The following is a 14,318-nucleotide window of genomic DNA, read 5'->3' as shown; positions in this document are numbered from 1 at the left end:
CTTAATAATTCTACCGGAGTTTTCTCCGAGGGTCTCCGTAAAGGGCCTGTGTACACCGGAGTAACTTCCGAGGCCCCTCCTGTGGGGGCTGTGTGTAGACCCAGTACTGCTGAGTCACAGGGTACCGGAGCTTGCTCTGAGGCCTCTCTTTCGGCTTCCCTTAAAAATAAGACCGGGGTGGGCCCCGAGGCCTTGGTTGGGCTTGCGTTTACCGAACGGATGTTCGAGGCCCGTGCCGATAAGGCTATTACCGGGCCTAGGCCCGAGGTCCCTCGTACAGGGGCTAAGGCTACCAGCAGTTCTGAGGGGCCGGGCAGTGCCCTGTCGGTGAAAGCGGTTTCTCACTGTTCCCACTCTTGTGGTGATACCAGATCTGTTGAGGGGGCAAAGAGGCAAGGTTCTTCTTTTACCGAGGTCCTTCCTTCGAAGGCTCAGTTGGCGGTTGGTATGTCGCAGAAACATTCCAGGCCTCATAGTACCGGCTCTGCCGAGGTTCCTTATGTTAAGGCTAAAATTAAGACCCCTGATCCATCGACGGGGACCCCTGCCTCACCTCCTCACGTGCCGCAGTTCCCCTCAGATGAAGACAAAATGGCGGCCCATCCCGCCACGACCACGGCGGCCATTTTGGGTACTACCCCTACAACTACGCCATTGGCCTCTGGTGTAGGGTTTGGTCCCTTGGGTGAACATAAGGTCACTTGTGCGTATCCTTATCGGCCTGTTTATGATTGGAACGCCTGGATGCCTCTTCCGCACAATGTTTCGTTGCCTGCAGGGCCGGCCCCTATGATTTATGTGGATACGTCGGCGGAGGGCCCGGTGTGGCACCCTTCTCCGTTACGTCCCTGGAATTGCCCACCTCATGAGAGGCCTCCTCAGGTTCCGAAGCAATCTCCTGAGGACGCTTAAATTTCAAGCGCTTATGCACACCGACCCCATGAGGGAGTATTTCAAAGGGCTTTTTAAGGGAATTTGTCCACCAGCGCCTCCGGCTCCACCCGTTCCTCTGGTGGGTCCACCGATGCCTCCTTTGCCCGTGGTGCCTGCCCCTGCTCTTCCGCCTTTGCCACCGTTGTCCCCAGTGGACAAGGCAGTGCCTGACACGGTTCAGCAGGATCCTGACCTGTCGGATGACCCTCAAGGCGAGCAAGACAACGAGGACCTCCCCCGCTCTGTTAGAGCTTTTCATGACCGGGTACTGGACATGATGAATTTCTTAGATGTCCCGGTTCCCGAGGCACCTGCTCCACAGGAGGGCGTGCTTTCTGGGGCGTTCACCCTGTCTCCTTTGGAGCGTATCAGCCTTTTCCTGCAGAAAGATGTTTTGGCTGAGGTCCGAAGAGTCTGAGAGAAGCCATACTCAGGACTTTTCGTCAATAAAAAGATTGACGCGAGGTATAGGCTGCACTCTTCGGTGGAAGTGGCCTTGTCGTCTTCTCCGCCTCCCTCCTCACTCCTCCACAGTGGTGGCTGCGGCCACGTCGCAGTCCAGACCTGCAGCATCCTCTTCCACAATGGCTACTCGGGTCTTTGGAAAGGAGGCCAAGCTCCTGGACTCCCTAGGGAGGAAAACCTTTGCCAATTCGGCTTTGCAACTCAGACAGGCCAATGCCGAATTGATTTTGGCGGGAGCTAACATGCGGATGTGGAAAGGTCTGTCGGAGTTTGAGGAGCATATTCCGGTCGAGAAGTTGGAAGATTATAGAGGTGGCCTTTCCGATGCCAGAGTCTTGGCCCAGGATCTCCTGGAGGCTGCGGCTCATCACGTAGACACCTCGGCTCGGGGCATGATGCTCGGGGTTGATGCCTCGAAGCAAGCGTGGTTGCATGCCACCAAGTTTTCGAAGGGTGTGCAAGACAAAGTTTTGGACTTTCCATTTGATGGTAAGCAGCTTTTTCATTCTTCTACTGATGTAGAGCTCACCAAAACCAAGGATAGCACTCAGACGGCTAAATCATTGTCTATTATGGTTAAAGCTCCTCTCAAACGTCAGAGATCGTTATCGCAGAGTCGACCTTCTTCTGGTTTCAGGGGCTTCCTCGACCGCAAATCGTGCAGAGTGGACACTCCTGCGGGAAATAACCGCCGTAGACAACAGCGTACGCGGTATTTCTCCCGCTCCTCAGCCTCCTCATCAGGTTCAGGTGGCACCGCCACGATAAACCTGCCAAATGAGGTTTTTCCGTGCTCGCACGAGATCCCGGTGGGTGGACGCATCGCGTCTCATTGGGAGGCGTGGCAGACCATCACAAAAGACAGATGGGTCTTGTCAGTCGCTTGGGCGGGCTTCCGCTTACCTTTACCCCCTACCCCACCCCTCAACCCTCTTTTTCAGCTGTCGGGCTCACACTGTCTCAAGGCCGAGGTTCAGAAACTTCTGCTCCTCAGAGCTGTGGAACCCGTTCCCCTTGGGGAGCAAGGGGAGGGCTTCTACTCCCGGCTGTTTACGGTGCCCAAACCCAAAAAGGGTGGCCTGCGCACCATCCTAGACCTTTCCCCGTTCAATCTTTCCTTACCCCAAGAGAAATTCAAGATGATCTCGCCCGGCCAGATTCGCTCCTCGTTGCAGGCGGGCGATTGGCTCAGCGTGGTGGACCTTCAGGATGCATACATGTATATCCTGATTTTGGCTCCACACAGGAGGTACCTCCGTTTCTCTTTGGGAGAGGAGCACTTCCAGTTTCGGGTTCTTCCTTTTGGCCTCAGTTCGGCGCCGCGTGTCTTCACGAAGATGTCGGTGATTGCGGCCTATCTTCGTCTTCAGGGTATCCATGTGTATCCTTATTTGGACGATTGGCTTCTATGCAGCCCTTGTCCGCTGGCGGCAGCGGGCAACCTTAAGTCTCTCCTTCAGCTCCTGTTGCATCTTGGGCTGTCAGTGAACTGGCGGAAATCCTCCATGACGGTATCTCAGGACCTGATTTTTCTGGGTTTTTGTTGGAACACGATCGACTGCAGAGTATACCACGTGTCAGATGTTTGCGCAGTCGGAGAGCATGTCGGCCTGGTGGTTCCAGAGGCTTCTGGGCCTCATGGCCTCGTGTGTGCTGGCTCTTCCTCTTGCTCGTCTCAAAATGAGACGGACCCAAATGGCCCTTCGGAATTCATGGCGTCAGGCAGTAGACCCAGACTCCATGCGGATAATGATTCCGGATTCCATGAGAGTAGACCTGGACTGGTGGTCATCTCTCAGCAATCTGTCTGGGGGCGCGGGGTTTCAGGAACCGGTCCCTATAGTGACGATCACGATGGACTCCTCCCTCCTAGGGTGGGGTGCAATGTTAGATCTCCTTCAGGTCTCGGACCTCTGGTCGCCTCAGGACAAGCTCCTGCACATAAACCATTTGGAGATTCTGGCGATTTTCTTGGCGCTCAGGGCGTTCAGACCGGTCATTGTCAACAGAGTGGTCCGCATAAGGACTGACAATATGGTGTCAATGTATTACATCAACAAGCAGGGGGGAATGAAGTCTCCCCCCCACCTCGTGGACCTGTCCATCCAGATTTGGGAGTGGGCCGTGCTTCATGGTGCCTGGCTGCTTGCAGTGCACATCCCGGGCCAGCTGAGTGTCACCACAGATGCCCTCAGCCGGCGGACAGTGGTCAGCTACGAGTGGGAGTTGAAGGCGGAGGTCCTCTCAGGGATTTTCTCGCGCTGGGGCACACCGCAGGTGGACCTCTTCGCGACGGCAACGAACAAGAAGCTTCCTCTGTATGCCTCCAGAGGGGGGCTGGGAGCCTTCTCTCTGGGGGATGCTCTAGAGATTCCATGGCACAACATGAGAGCTTACGCCTTCCCGCCTCTGCCTCTAGTTCACCGGGTAATTTGGAAGTTGAAGAACTCGGTGAACTGCTCTCTTCTACTGATAGCCCCGTGGTGGCCGGCCAGGTTTTGGTTCTCAGAACTCCAACACCTGTCGGTTTATCCGCCGATCAGGTTACCAGTAACTCTCGATCTTCTCCACCAGGGGGAGCAGCAGCTGTGGCACCCCTCCCTACAATCGCTCATCTTGGCGGCTTGGTGCCTGAGTTCAGGTCTTTAGAGCATCTGAATTTGTCTGCGGATAACATGGTATTATCCAGGCAGCCAGAAAACCTTCGACCAGATCTCAGTACAAGAGTAAATGGCTCAGGTTCTGTCATTGGTGTCTAGAGAAGAAATTGGATCATGGGGGGGGCCACGGTTGACGCGGTGTTGTCCTTCGTGTCCTCCCTAGCAGAGTCAGGGGTTCATGTTCTGTCATGCAGGACTTACCTGTCAGCGGTCTCTGCTTATTTCTCTACGGATCAGTGTTCGTACTCTCTGGCTAACCCAGTGGTAAAGAGGCATTTTGCTGGTTTAACACGCCTTTACCCTCCAGTTCGTAATCCGCAACCGCCATGGGACCTGAATGTTGTCCTGACGGCGCTGTGCCATAAACCCTTTGAGACGATGGCTACTGTGGACCTCAAGTACTTGTCTTGGAAAGTGTCCTTTTTGGTCGCCGTCACCTCGGCAAGGAGTGTGAGTGAGCTCCAGGCATTGTCGGTGGAGCATCCTTTCTTGGTCTTTCACAAGGACAAGGTAGTCCTTCGAACTAATCCGGCTTTTCTGCCGAAGGTGGTGACCGAATTCCATTTGAATCAATCGATCTCCCTACCGGTCTTTTTTCCGAACCCCGCCTCTGAGGCGGAGAGGGTTCTACACTGTCTTGATGTCCGAAGAGCTCTCAAGTTCTACCTGGATAGGACTTTCGAGCTTAGAAGTTCTTCTCAACTTTATGCGTCTTTCGGCAACCCTCAAGGCAAACAGGCGTCTAAGGCAACTATTTCTAGGTGGATTGCCGACTGTATCACGGAGTCTTTCACTGTCCAAAAGCTGAAACCTCCTAAAGTTATTCATGCACACCTGGTGCGGGGCAAGGCAGCTGCGGTTGATTTTCAGAAGTATGTTCCCTGGGAGTCCATCGCTAGGGCAGCTACTTGGGCCTCTCCATCTGCTTTCTGTAAGCTTTACTGCCTCGATATGAGTTCTAGAGCTGATGCTCAGTTTGGTCAGGCTGTGCTGAAGAACCTTTTTCAGTAAGGGGTATTTCCATCCACCCGTAGTTCCTGTAAGGAGTGCTTGGGAATCTCCCATAAGTATGGAGGAAAGGGGACGGGACGTAGGAGTATTAACAGGTTACTCACCGTAGTGACCACCTTACTCCTAGTCCCCTTTCCTCCATACGCCCGCCCGCTGTCCCCTCTAATAAGGTTCCTCTGTATTGGTAATGGGTCTCTGACCTGGCAAAGAAAAGGACTGAGGGGCGATGCGTGGGGCAGAGCCAAGGTGGGCGAGGTTACGGCCGCGTGCCGGGCCCCGCGCAGGAAAGAGGAAGGACACATTTTTGGAAAAATGTGGATGCTTTTTACAAAGTGCTCCGGTCCCGTCCCACAGGACGGAGAGATGTCTCCTAAGTATGGAGGAAAGGGGACTATGGACTAGGAGTAAGGTGGTCACTATGGTGAGTAACCTGGTAATTCTTGGCCTATAGCCAGTACTTGGAGCGCAGCAGGCAGATCCTGAACTACCAGTATCACAACTAACTAACCTACTGGGGGTAAGAGTTATTCTTGTGCCGCCCTTTATTGTGCAGCGCGCATTACTCCTGCATTTCGTTAATAGTAATAGGACTCAATACATGATTACATAATAGTCCAAGTGTCTCTATCGGCACCGCCTGTGTCATCTCCACCTCCCCCCCTGGATGTGCCTTAGGGTCCCCACCGACGTGTCACTTTCTTCGTCGTTTTGGTCCTGCTGACGGCATGTTCTGCAAATCCAACCAGTTGTTAACATCCTCTGGGGTTTCAAAGAACAGGACAGTCTTTATGCCGCACTTTCATCATTGCTGGATACAGTAGCAGAAACTTGAATTTTGCCGCTCGTAGTCTTCTTTTCACCGTCCCGTAGCTCATTCTTTGCTTTTGTACCAAGAAAGTTAGTCTGGATATGCAGTGATGGATACTGACGCCCTATTAATGGTACCACCTATCCGGAAATGTTCCAGTATCTTCTCCCTGTCCTTATAATTAATTATCTTGGCAATTATTGGCCTTGGAGGGGAACCGGGTTGTGGACTCCTCATTAGGGCTCTATGTTCCCTTTCCACTGTGAATCTTTGGGTGAGCGTGCCAGCCCCCATTTCTTGCAAGAACGTGTCCTCAATATAGTTGGTGGGGTTTTGGCCTTCCTCGTCTTCCGGTAGTCCAATGATCTGCACGTTATTTCGCCTAGCTCGACCCTCTGGTTCCTCCGCCCTATTTTACAGATTCTGCACTTGCTGTTTCAAGGAAGAGATATCCAGGGAGTTGTCTTTGCAACAACTGGTGTTGGCCTTCACTTCCTTTTCCACTGTCCCAGTGCGCTCTGACAGTACTGACATCTTAACTCAAAAGGTTCACGTCTATCTGCATTGCATCTATTTTGAACTCCAAGGACGCTTTCAGTTCCGCTATGGCAGCCAATATTTGCTTGTCCATCCGTCCTTGTGTAGATTCTTGTGGCTTCAATTTTCTTCCTTCCATCGTTTGTGTAGGTCTGGCAAACGTATCTAAGGACGACTGCTTCACCTTACTATTATTCGCCTTAGCTGTCATTGCCATCGATGCTGGCTGCTGGCACTGTGCCTAGCCGGGGGTGGGGGTGCACTGTGGCTTTCCACTGCTGGTCGTGCGTCTCCCTTGCAGTGTCTCATCCCTCGCACGGCATCCCTCGCACTTAGGCCGTTCTTCATTACTCTTACGTCCCTTCCCTTTTCCTCCATACTTGTGGGACATTCCATCCTTCGGGGCTGAACTGTAACACTGTTGTCAAAAAGCATCAAAAATTACATTTTTGTCCTTTTTATTTTTATGCGGGGTACCGCACATGGCTGTAACCCCGCCCTCCTGAGCTCTGCCCCACGCATCGCCCTTCAGTCCTTTTCTCTTCACGGTCGGGGCTGGATGCACTAGTATCACTGGGAATTTTTATTTGTATTCCCTTCGTCCTTCCTTCCTGCTCTGGTTCCTTAGTCATAGAGTCCTCAGTCTATGCCGGAGCGTCTGGGATTCGTGTCCTGTTCTTCATGCAGACGTCTCTTCGCTAGGTAGATCCCCACTCTCTTTGCTTGGAGTGCCTAGGCCCGTAACATTGTTGGGATTCGTGCTTCTACTGCGACTCCCTCTCCGTCCGCGCACTCCCAACGCAGTCTTCGATGGAAGGCGGTGTATCAGTGCGTTCTCTCACCTGATTTTCAGCTTTTCATCGACGAAAAGAAGAAACGCCCGGTAACTTCTTTACTTTTTAGGGCGCCCTGGCCAGGGAACTCCTTTCCGGGGTGTTCGATGTCCGGGAAGGGCTTGTGTAGCTCTGTCATCAAGGGTTCCCCTGGGGCCGGATGGGTGTACCGGAGTGTTGGGTTCTGCCAGTACCAGACATCGTTCCGAGGTTCACCATTTGGGTGCTGAGGTTAAGCCCAATTTGTGGCTCTGGATACCAGGGTTCGCCCTGAGGTCTCCATTTCTGGAGCTTTCCACGCTGATGCCAGGCTACGTCCTGAGGTCTCTGCTTCTGGAGCTTTCCATACAGAGTCACGGCTCGAGGCCCCTCTTGAGGGAGCTTTATGTACTGGTTTAAGACCCAAGGTTCCTCTTGTTGAGTCTAAAGTCAGCACCGACAGATCCGAGAGACCCTCTTAGAAGGTCTTGTTGGTGAGGTATATCCCTCAACCGTCCCACGCTCACGGACGTGGTGGTACCGATTCTATTGAGGGGGCAAAGGCAGTCTCGGACCATTACCCCTCCACTACCGGCTTTGCCGAGGTTCCTCCGCTGGAGGCTAATTTTGGGACCAGTTCCAAGATGTCCAGTAAACATCCGAGACCACCCAGTACCGGCTCTGCTGAGGATCCTTGTGTCAAGGCTAAGGTGTTACTTAAGTACCCTGAGGAGACAATTGCCTCATCTCCACGTGTGAAGCAGTTCTCCTTAGGTGTCGGCAAAATGGCAGCCCAACACCCATGGTCTACAGCGGCCATTTTGAATATCTCTCTTACACCGACATTCACGCCGTCTGGTGCTGGGAGCATTCCCTTTGGGATGAGCAGCTTCTTCCACACCACGTGGACAACAGAAATCTGTTCAGCCCTTCACCGCTGCCTCATACAGTCTCGGTACCTCCTTCTTCCGCTCTACTGATTTATGTGCGGTGGTGGGCCTTCCTGGCAACCATCCTCCCTGCGTTCATGGGGGTATGCCCCTCATGAGCGGCCTCTGCCTGTACCAGCGCCAAAGCCTTTGGCGGAGGATGAGTTTTTTGGGAAGTTTCATATGCTCATACACTCTGACCCTATGAAAGCGCATTTCAAGCGTCTTTTCAGGGAAATATACTCTGAGCCTCCCCTCCTCTGCTCCGGCGGACCGGGACAACACTTTAAAACCTGAGACGGTATGCGTGGTGGACCAGTTTTCTGTCCCCGCCTCGCTGGAAGAGCCTCAAGCGGATCTGGACAGCCATGAGCGGCCCCGCTCGCGAGAGCTTTCCATGACCGGGTCCTGGATATGATGGCCCTCCTTGACATTCCAGTACCTGAGGCCCCCACTCCTCAGAAGGTGGTGCTTTCGGGAGCCTTTACCCTGTCACTTCAAGAGTGCACCGGCCTATTCCTCCAGAAGGACGTCTTGGCTGTGGCCCGCAAAGTCTGGGATAAACCCCACACTTGGCTCCACATCAACAAGGGAATTGACACTCGATACAAGCTTCACACCTCTGAGGAGATGGCCTTATCGGCTTGTCCGCTACCATCCTCAAGTCCAAGCCGGCCTCTGCATCTTCCAACGGCAGCAGTGCAAATCCTATCCAAGGAGGATAAACTTCTGGACTCCTTGGGCAAGAAGGTCTTTGCCAATTCGGCTCTCCAACTTCGTCAAACAAACACTGAGCTCATCCTGGCAGCAGCCAATCTGGGTTGGCCTATTTCCAGGAGTGCATTCCTGCGGATAGGCTAGATAACTTTAAAGCTGGTTTGCCGGACGCCAGAGTGCTGGGGCAGGATCTACTGGAAGCTGCAGCACACCACGTAGATACCTCAGCTCGAGGCCTTATGGTAGGGGTTGACCCCTCCCGCCAGGCGTGGCTCCACACAAAGATGTTTTCATAGGAAGTGCAAGACAAAGTACTGGACCTTCCTTTTGATGGCAAGGAATTGTACCGACGAGGAGCTCGCAAAGACCAAAGCGAGTACCCAGACCGCCAAATCCTTATCGGTTTTGGCGGATGCTCCAGCTAAGGCCCCTTATACACAGAGGTCAGGGTCCCAGACTCGATCCTTCTCTGGGTTCAGGGGTTTCGGGATCATTGTGCGCGAAAACTGGTGCGACTGCTGTTGCCTGCCAAAAGTATCTCCCTTGGGAGTCCATCGCCAGGGCGGCTTTGTGTGCCTTCCTATCGGCTATACCTCCGATCCAGGGCTGATGCCCAATTTAGCCAGGCTGTTCTTAAGAACGTATTCCTGTAAAGGGGTTTTTCCATCCACCCATACTACCTATGGTGTGTGTGCTTGGGAATCTCCCACAAGTATGGAGGAAAGGGGACAGGACGTAGGAGTATAACAAAGTTACCATAGTGACTACCTTATTCCTAGTCGATAGTCCCCTTTCCGCCATACACTCGCCCGCCGTCCCCTCTAGTAAGTATCCTCTATTATTGCTTAAATGGTCTCAGACCTGGCGATAAAATAGGACTGAAGGAAGATGTGCGGGGCGGAGCTCAGGAGGGCGTATTACGGCTTAGTGCGGTACTCTGCGTAAATGGAGAAGGACAAACATTTTCATTTTTGATGCTTTTTGACAAAAGTGCTCCGGTCCCGTCCTGAAGGACGGAATGCTCCACAAGTATGGAATTATAAAAATAATGCCTTTTTTATTATTCTTTAGAATTTGAACCATTTATTGTTGCCTCAAGAAATCTCAGGCAGATGTGTACCATAGGCGAGCTATGTGTAACATAGGGACCTGATTTAGGTAACAGCAAGTCCGCCCACCTTTTTGTTTCTAGTTTGTACTAATCGTGCACGGTTTAACATGGTCCTGGGAGCACACATGTCCTTTCTAATAACATTGCATAAACCAATAGGATGGGCGTCTTCACTAGGTTTGTTGGTTGACTAACAGCACCGATGTGCTACCCACTTGTACGGGAATGGTGAACTTGCATTGTGGTAATGTGGCTGTATACAATGTCCAGCCCCCTCCAAGATGGCAGACTTTAATTCTAATCTTTGTGTTTGAGGAATGTTGATGTAGTATACCCTGCACAAGAGACTGCTTATTTAACATGTGATGATATTATTATCATTGACCTTATTATACAGGAGGGGCTATATGCCACGACTCGGAATAAGGGTGACCTCCTTTGGTCCTGAATGAAGTGTAATCCAATGATCAGCACAACACGGTAATTGTGAATAGGCAGTGTATCACAATTAGATGTCATTTTATCTTTCTTTTGTCTCACCTTTTCCCCTTGCTTTGTCATTATTTTTGTTGTGATTATGCATAAATTGTATCGGTCTATTGTCATGAAATGTAAAACAGTACTATTTGATTAATTGTGAAATGCGCTTTTATACTGTGCCTTGAGAAAGACCTATGCAGGTTGAAACACGCGTAGGCATTTTTCGGTATCACCTTGAATCACCTTTATACCATAATCACTGGCAATTGCCAGCATCAACTATATAGGAGTATTTTCTGAATTGCTCACATAATGAATACTAACCTGGAAGGTGGCTTTTTTGATTGTGGTAACATCTGCAAGACGGATAAGTGAGCTTCAGGTTTTTCCTGTGGAACATCCGTTCCTAACTTTCCATAAGGTTAAGGTGGTGCTTCGCCCTCACCCGTCCATTCTTCCTAAAGTGGTTTTGGAACTCCATTTAAATAGGTCTACCTCTGCCATTCTTCTTCCCAAACCCCATCTCTGAGGCTGAAAGGGTTCTGCACAACCTAGACGTCAGACGGGCTCTAAAGTTCTACCTCGACAGGACTAGCGAACTCAGCAGCTCTTCTCAACTGTTCATCACTTTTGGTGATCCAAAAGGAAAAGCTGCTTCAAAAGCATCCATCTCCTGCTGGGTTGCTTCATGTGTTTCCGCGGCCTACTAAGTTCAAGGCCTTGAACCACCTGAAGGCATTCATGCACATCTGGTCCGGGGCAAAGCGGCTGCTGTTGCCTTCCAAACGTATGTCCCTTGGGAGTCTATTGCCAAGACAGCTATGTGGGCCTTCCTATCGGCTTTTTGCAAGCATTGCAGTCTAGACCTGAGCTCAGGGGCTGATGCCCAATTTGACCAGGCAGTTCTCAATTTATTTCAATAAGGGAAATTTCCATCCACCCTTGATCCCTGTGGTTAGTGCTTGGGAATCTCTCACAAGTATGAGGAAAGGGGACGGGACGTAGGAGTATGACAGTTACTCCCCGTAGTGACTACCTTACTCCTAGTCTATAGCCCCCTTTTCTCCATACATCCGCCCACCCGCCCGCCGTCCCTTCTAATAAGTATCCTCAATTGTTGCTTAAATGGTCTCAGACCTGGCGGTAGAAAAGGACTGAAGGGCGATGCGCGGGGTGGAGCTCAGGAAGGCAGGGTTACGGTCATGTGCGGTTGCCCCACGTAAACATAAAAGAACGAGACACATTTAATTTGTGATGTGGCTTTTTTTTTTTTTTTTTTTTTTTACAAGTGCTCCGGTCCCACCTCGAAGGACGGAATGTCCCAGAAGTATGGAGGAAAGGGGACTATGGACTAGGAGTAAGGTAATCACTATGGTGAGTAACTTGTCAAACTGCCTCATGGGCTCTTCGTTTTTGTGCAAACTAATCTTTCTTTCTGTCCTTCTCCCTAAACATGTTTATGGCTTGCCACGTCATTTCTAAATATGGCTGCGGCTCAGTGTGGTCCATCGCTCATGTACCTCGCGGAACACTGACAAAATAAGTACTGTCTGCTTCAACAGTACCCTAGCTTGACTCGATCAGCACCTGATCCAGACACTACAGAAACTTTAGGTCCCACAGAAAAAAACAATACTGCTTAATCTGATTTGAGTTCTTAACAGTGCAAAACAGTAGACCTCTGATTGCAAGGTAAGCGAGATTGACTACTTCCCTGAAGAAATCTGAAGACCCGAGTGCTGGGTACCAAATATTTGAGTTTCTCCGGGTACTCTCAATCCTCATACTTTCACAAGAGGCTTGTGAAAAATCTAACTGCAAGGACTCGGAGAGGCCATAGCTACGTGATTGCTAAAGAAACACCTTATGCCCTCTCTAAACCCTTGGTTAACTGTTGCGCATCGGGATCATCTCCCACATAGCCTATCGCCTACGGAGAAGCTGCTATCCTCTCATCCTCGATAGTCCTACATCTTGATTGTGCTGCTGGTGATCCATGGTGATCCAATGTCCGCTTGCTGCACCCCTTCAATGCATGCCAACTGTAATTAGTCATAGTAAGCCTTGGAAACATCTGTGCCTCACAGTTTATCCCCAACGCTGGCGATAACTAATACCTCTGCCCTTTTGTAATAGCTATACCCTGATTATTTGGTCACTTCTACCAATAGGCGAGTCAGTGGAATGTGAGGGCCTCCGTCTTGCCTAAATGTGAGAACTACACAGGACAACTATGTAAAGGGTCTGAGGAAAATGTCTGACAATGCCAAGTATGAAAGTGATGGAACAAACTGTTAAGTGTTGGCATTTGTTTAATATTGCTGATGGAAACTAATGGTACCACCTGCTGCAGGCGTGTGAGATTGTAAAGCTGCACTGTTTTAACCGGACCAGGTATTTTTTCTTTTGCTTTTCAACTTCTTTACTACTTTATATTGTGCAATGTCAAATTCAAACGATGTAAATGAGACAAATGTGTTGGCTGTTAGTGGTATGAAGCGCCATTATCCAGGGTGTATGATGTCTTTGTGATAGTAGTCTTTTGTTTTCATAGAAGCAGCTGGGGTGACTAGTCAAAGGCCTGTGTTTTGCCCTTTTCACAAGAAGGAACAACTGAGACTGTACTGTGAAACCTGTGACAAACTGACCTGTCGGGACTGCCAGTTACAGGAGCACAAAGAACACAGGTATGATAATAAGTTGGTTTTTATTTTAGAAATTGAGATTTAATCAAAGATGATAGGCTAATAATGTCTCTGCCGATTGCAGTACCTGTATGGATCACATGTTCAGGGGTGTGGAATTCCTATAGCACTGCTCCCAGGACAAGTTCTTGGTTGTCATGGACAAGAAGATTTCATAAACCTATTGTCCCCAGGGCAAAAAACTAGACTGTAGCTAAAATCTGTCTTTTTTTGGACTTTAAAATGCGCTTTGAACTATTGTGTACCTGGGAGCATCACGGCAACCAAGAGTGGGATGGTGACGAGGCTTCATGGCTCCAGCAACTGTTGGTTGCGCTGTGGTTGTAGAATTGTATGCTCTCTTGGGTAGGAGTGGCAAAGTGATCACATTGACTGTCACATAGACCTGGGTATGGTCTTCCAAGGTCCACAAAAGTATCTGATGGAAATACAATTATTTCGAATGGATTGTGTCCACCAACGTATTCCTCATCTTAGATATTCACGTCCAGCTTTAGCTGCTTCGGAAAAATTTTCTCGGCACAGGGCGCCGTGCGTCGATGGTGTCGAGTTTAGGTCCCTCGAAGGCCTCCGTCGAGGGTGACATCGGTTATACAAGTAGCTCGCACAGTGCCCGTTGGCCTCAGTTCCATTTTTCTGCAGTATGTGTTGCTTTCGGGGACTCGGCACGCCTAAGTAATTTCTGTGACGCCGCTATCATTTTCGAAGAAAATCAAATCGAAGATGTCCTCTTCATTGACCCCGACTACCCCGCTTTCGGGGTTCAAGAAGTGTAAAGATTGCAGTTCAAAAATGTCAATAACTGACCCACACTGATCGTGTTTGTGCTGCCTCTGTGAATCTCACGACACAGAGGCCTGCATGAAGTGTCAGGCGATGACCGGTAAGGCCTTGCAAGAGTTGAAGGGAAAACTGCAGGTGGGTCGACAGACAAAATCCGACCGAAAATCCTCGAACGTCGAGTCGAGAACCCATAAAGAATCTCCTTGACGTGATAGGACACATGGGTTGAGATCCCGAAGTGGCTCCCACCACTCCTCGTCTTTGACGAAAAAAGGTCGAAGAAGAGACACCACCTGTCCCCATCCACTTCATCTTCAGACGACTCTCCCAAAAGAATGAAATGCCTCACAAAACACTTCTTCTGAAG

At 50.5% G+C, this 14,318-nt stretch overlaps 1 protein-coding gene across 1 annotated transcript in view; it reads left to right on the top strand.

Moving 5' to 3' along the window:
- Positions 1 to 14,318, top strand: part of TRIM24 (tripartite motif containing 24) — a 1,617,419-nt gene that overhangs the window by 251,238 nt on the left and 1,351,863 nt on the right. The window contains exon 4 of the mRNA XM_069628744.1: positions 13,018 to 13,150. Within this exon, the coding sequence (XP_069484845.1) occupies positions 13,018 to 13,150 (133 nt within the window). The remainder of the gene's footprint in view (positions 1 to 13,017; positions 13,151 to 14,318) is intronic.

The sequence above is a fragment of the Ambystoma mexicanum genome, chromosome 12 (assembly GCF_040938575.1).
Source record: "Ambystoma mexicanum isolate Mex_15411 chromosome 12, UKY_AmexF1_1, whole genome shotgun sequence".
Taxonomy (NCBI): Eukaryota; Metazoa; Chordata; class Amphibia; order Caudata; family Ambystomatidae; genus Ambystoma; species Ambystoma mexicanum.
The sequence above is the reverse complement of the archived record's forward strand: the minus strand, read 5'-3'. Positions and strand labels throughout refer to the sequence as shown.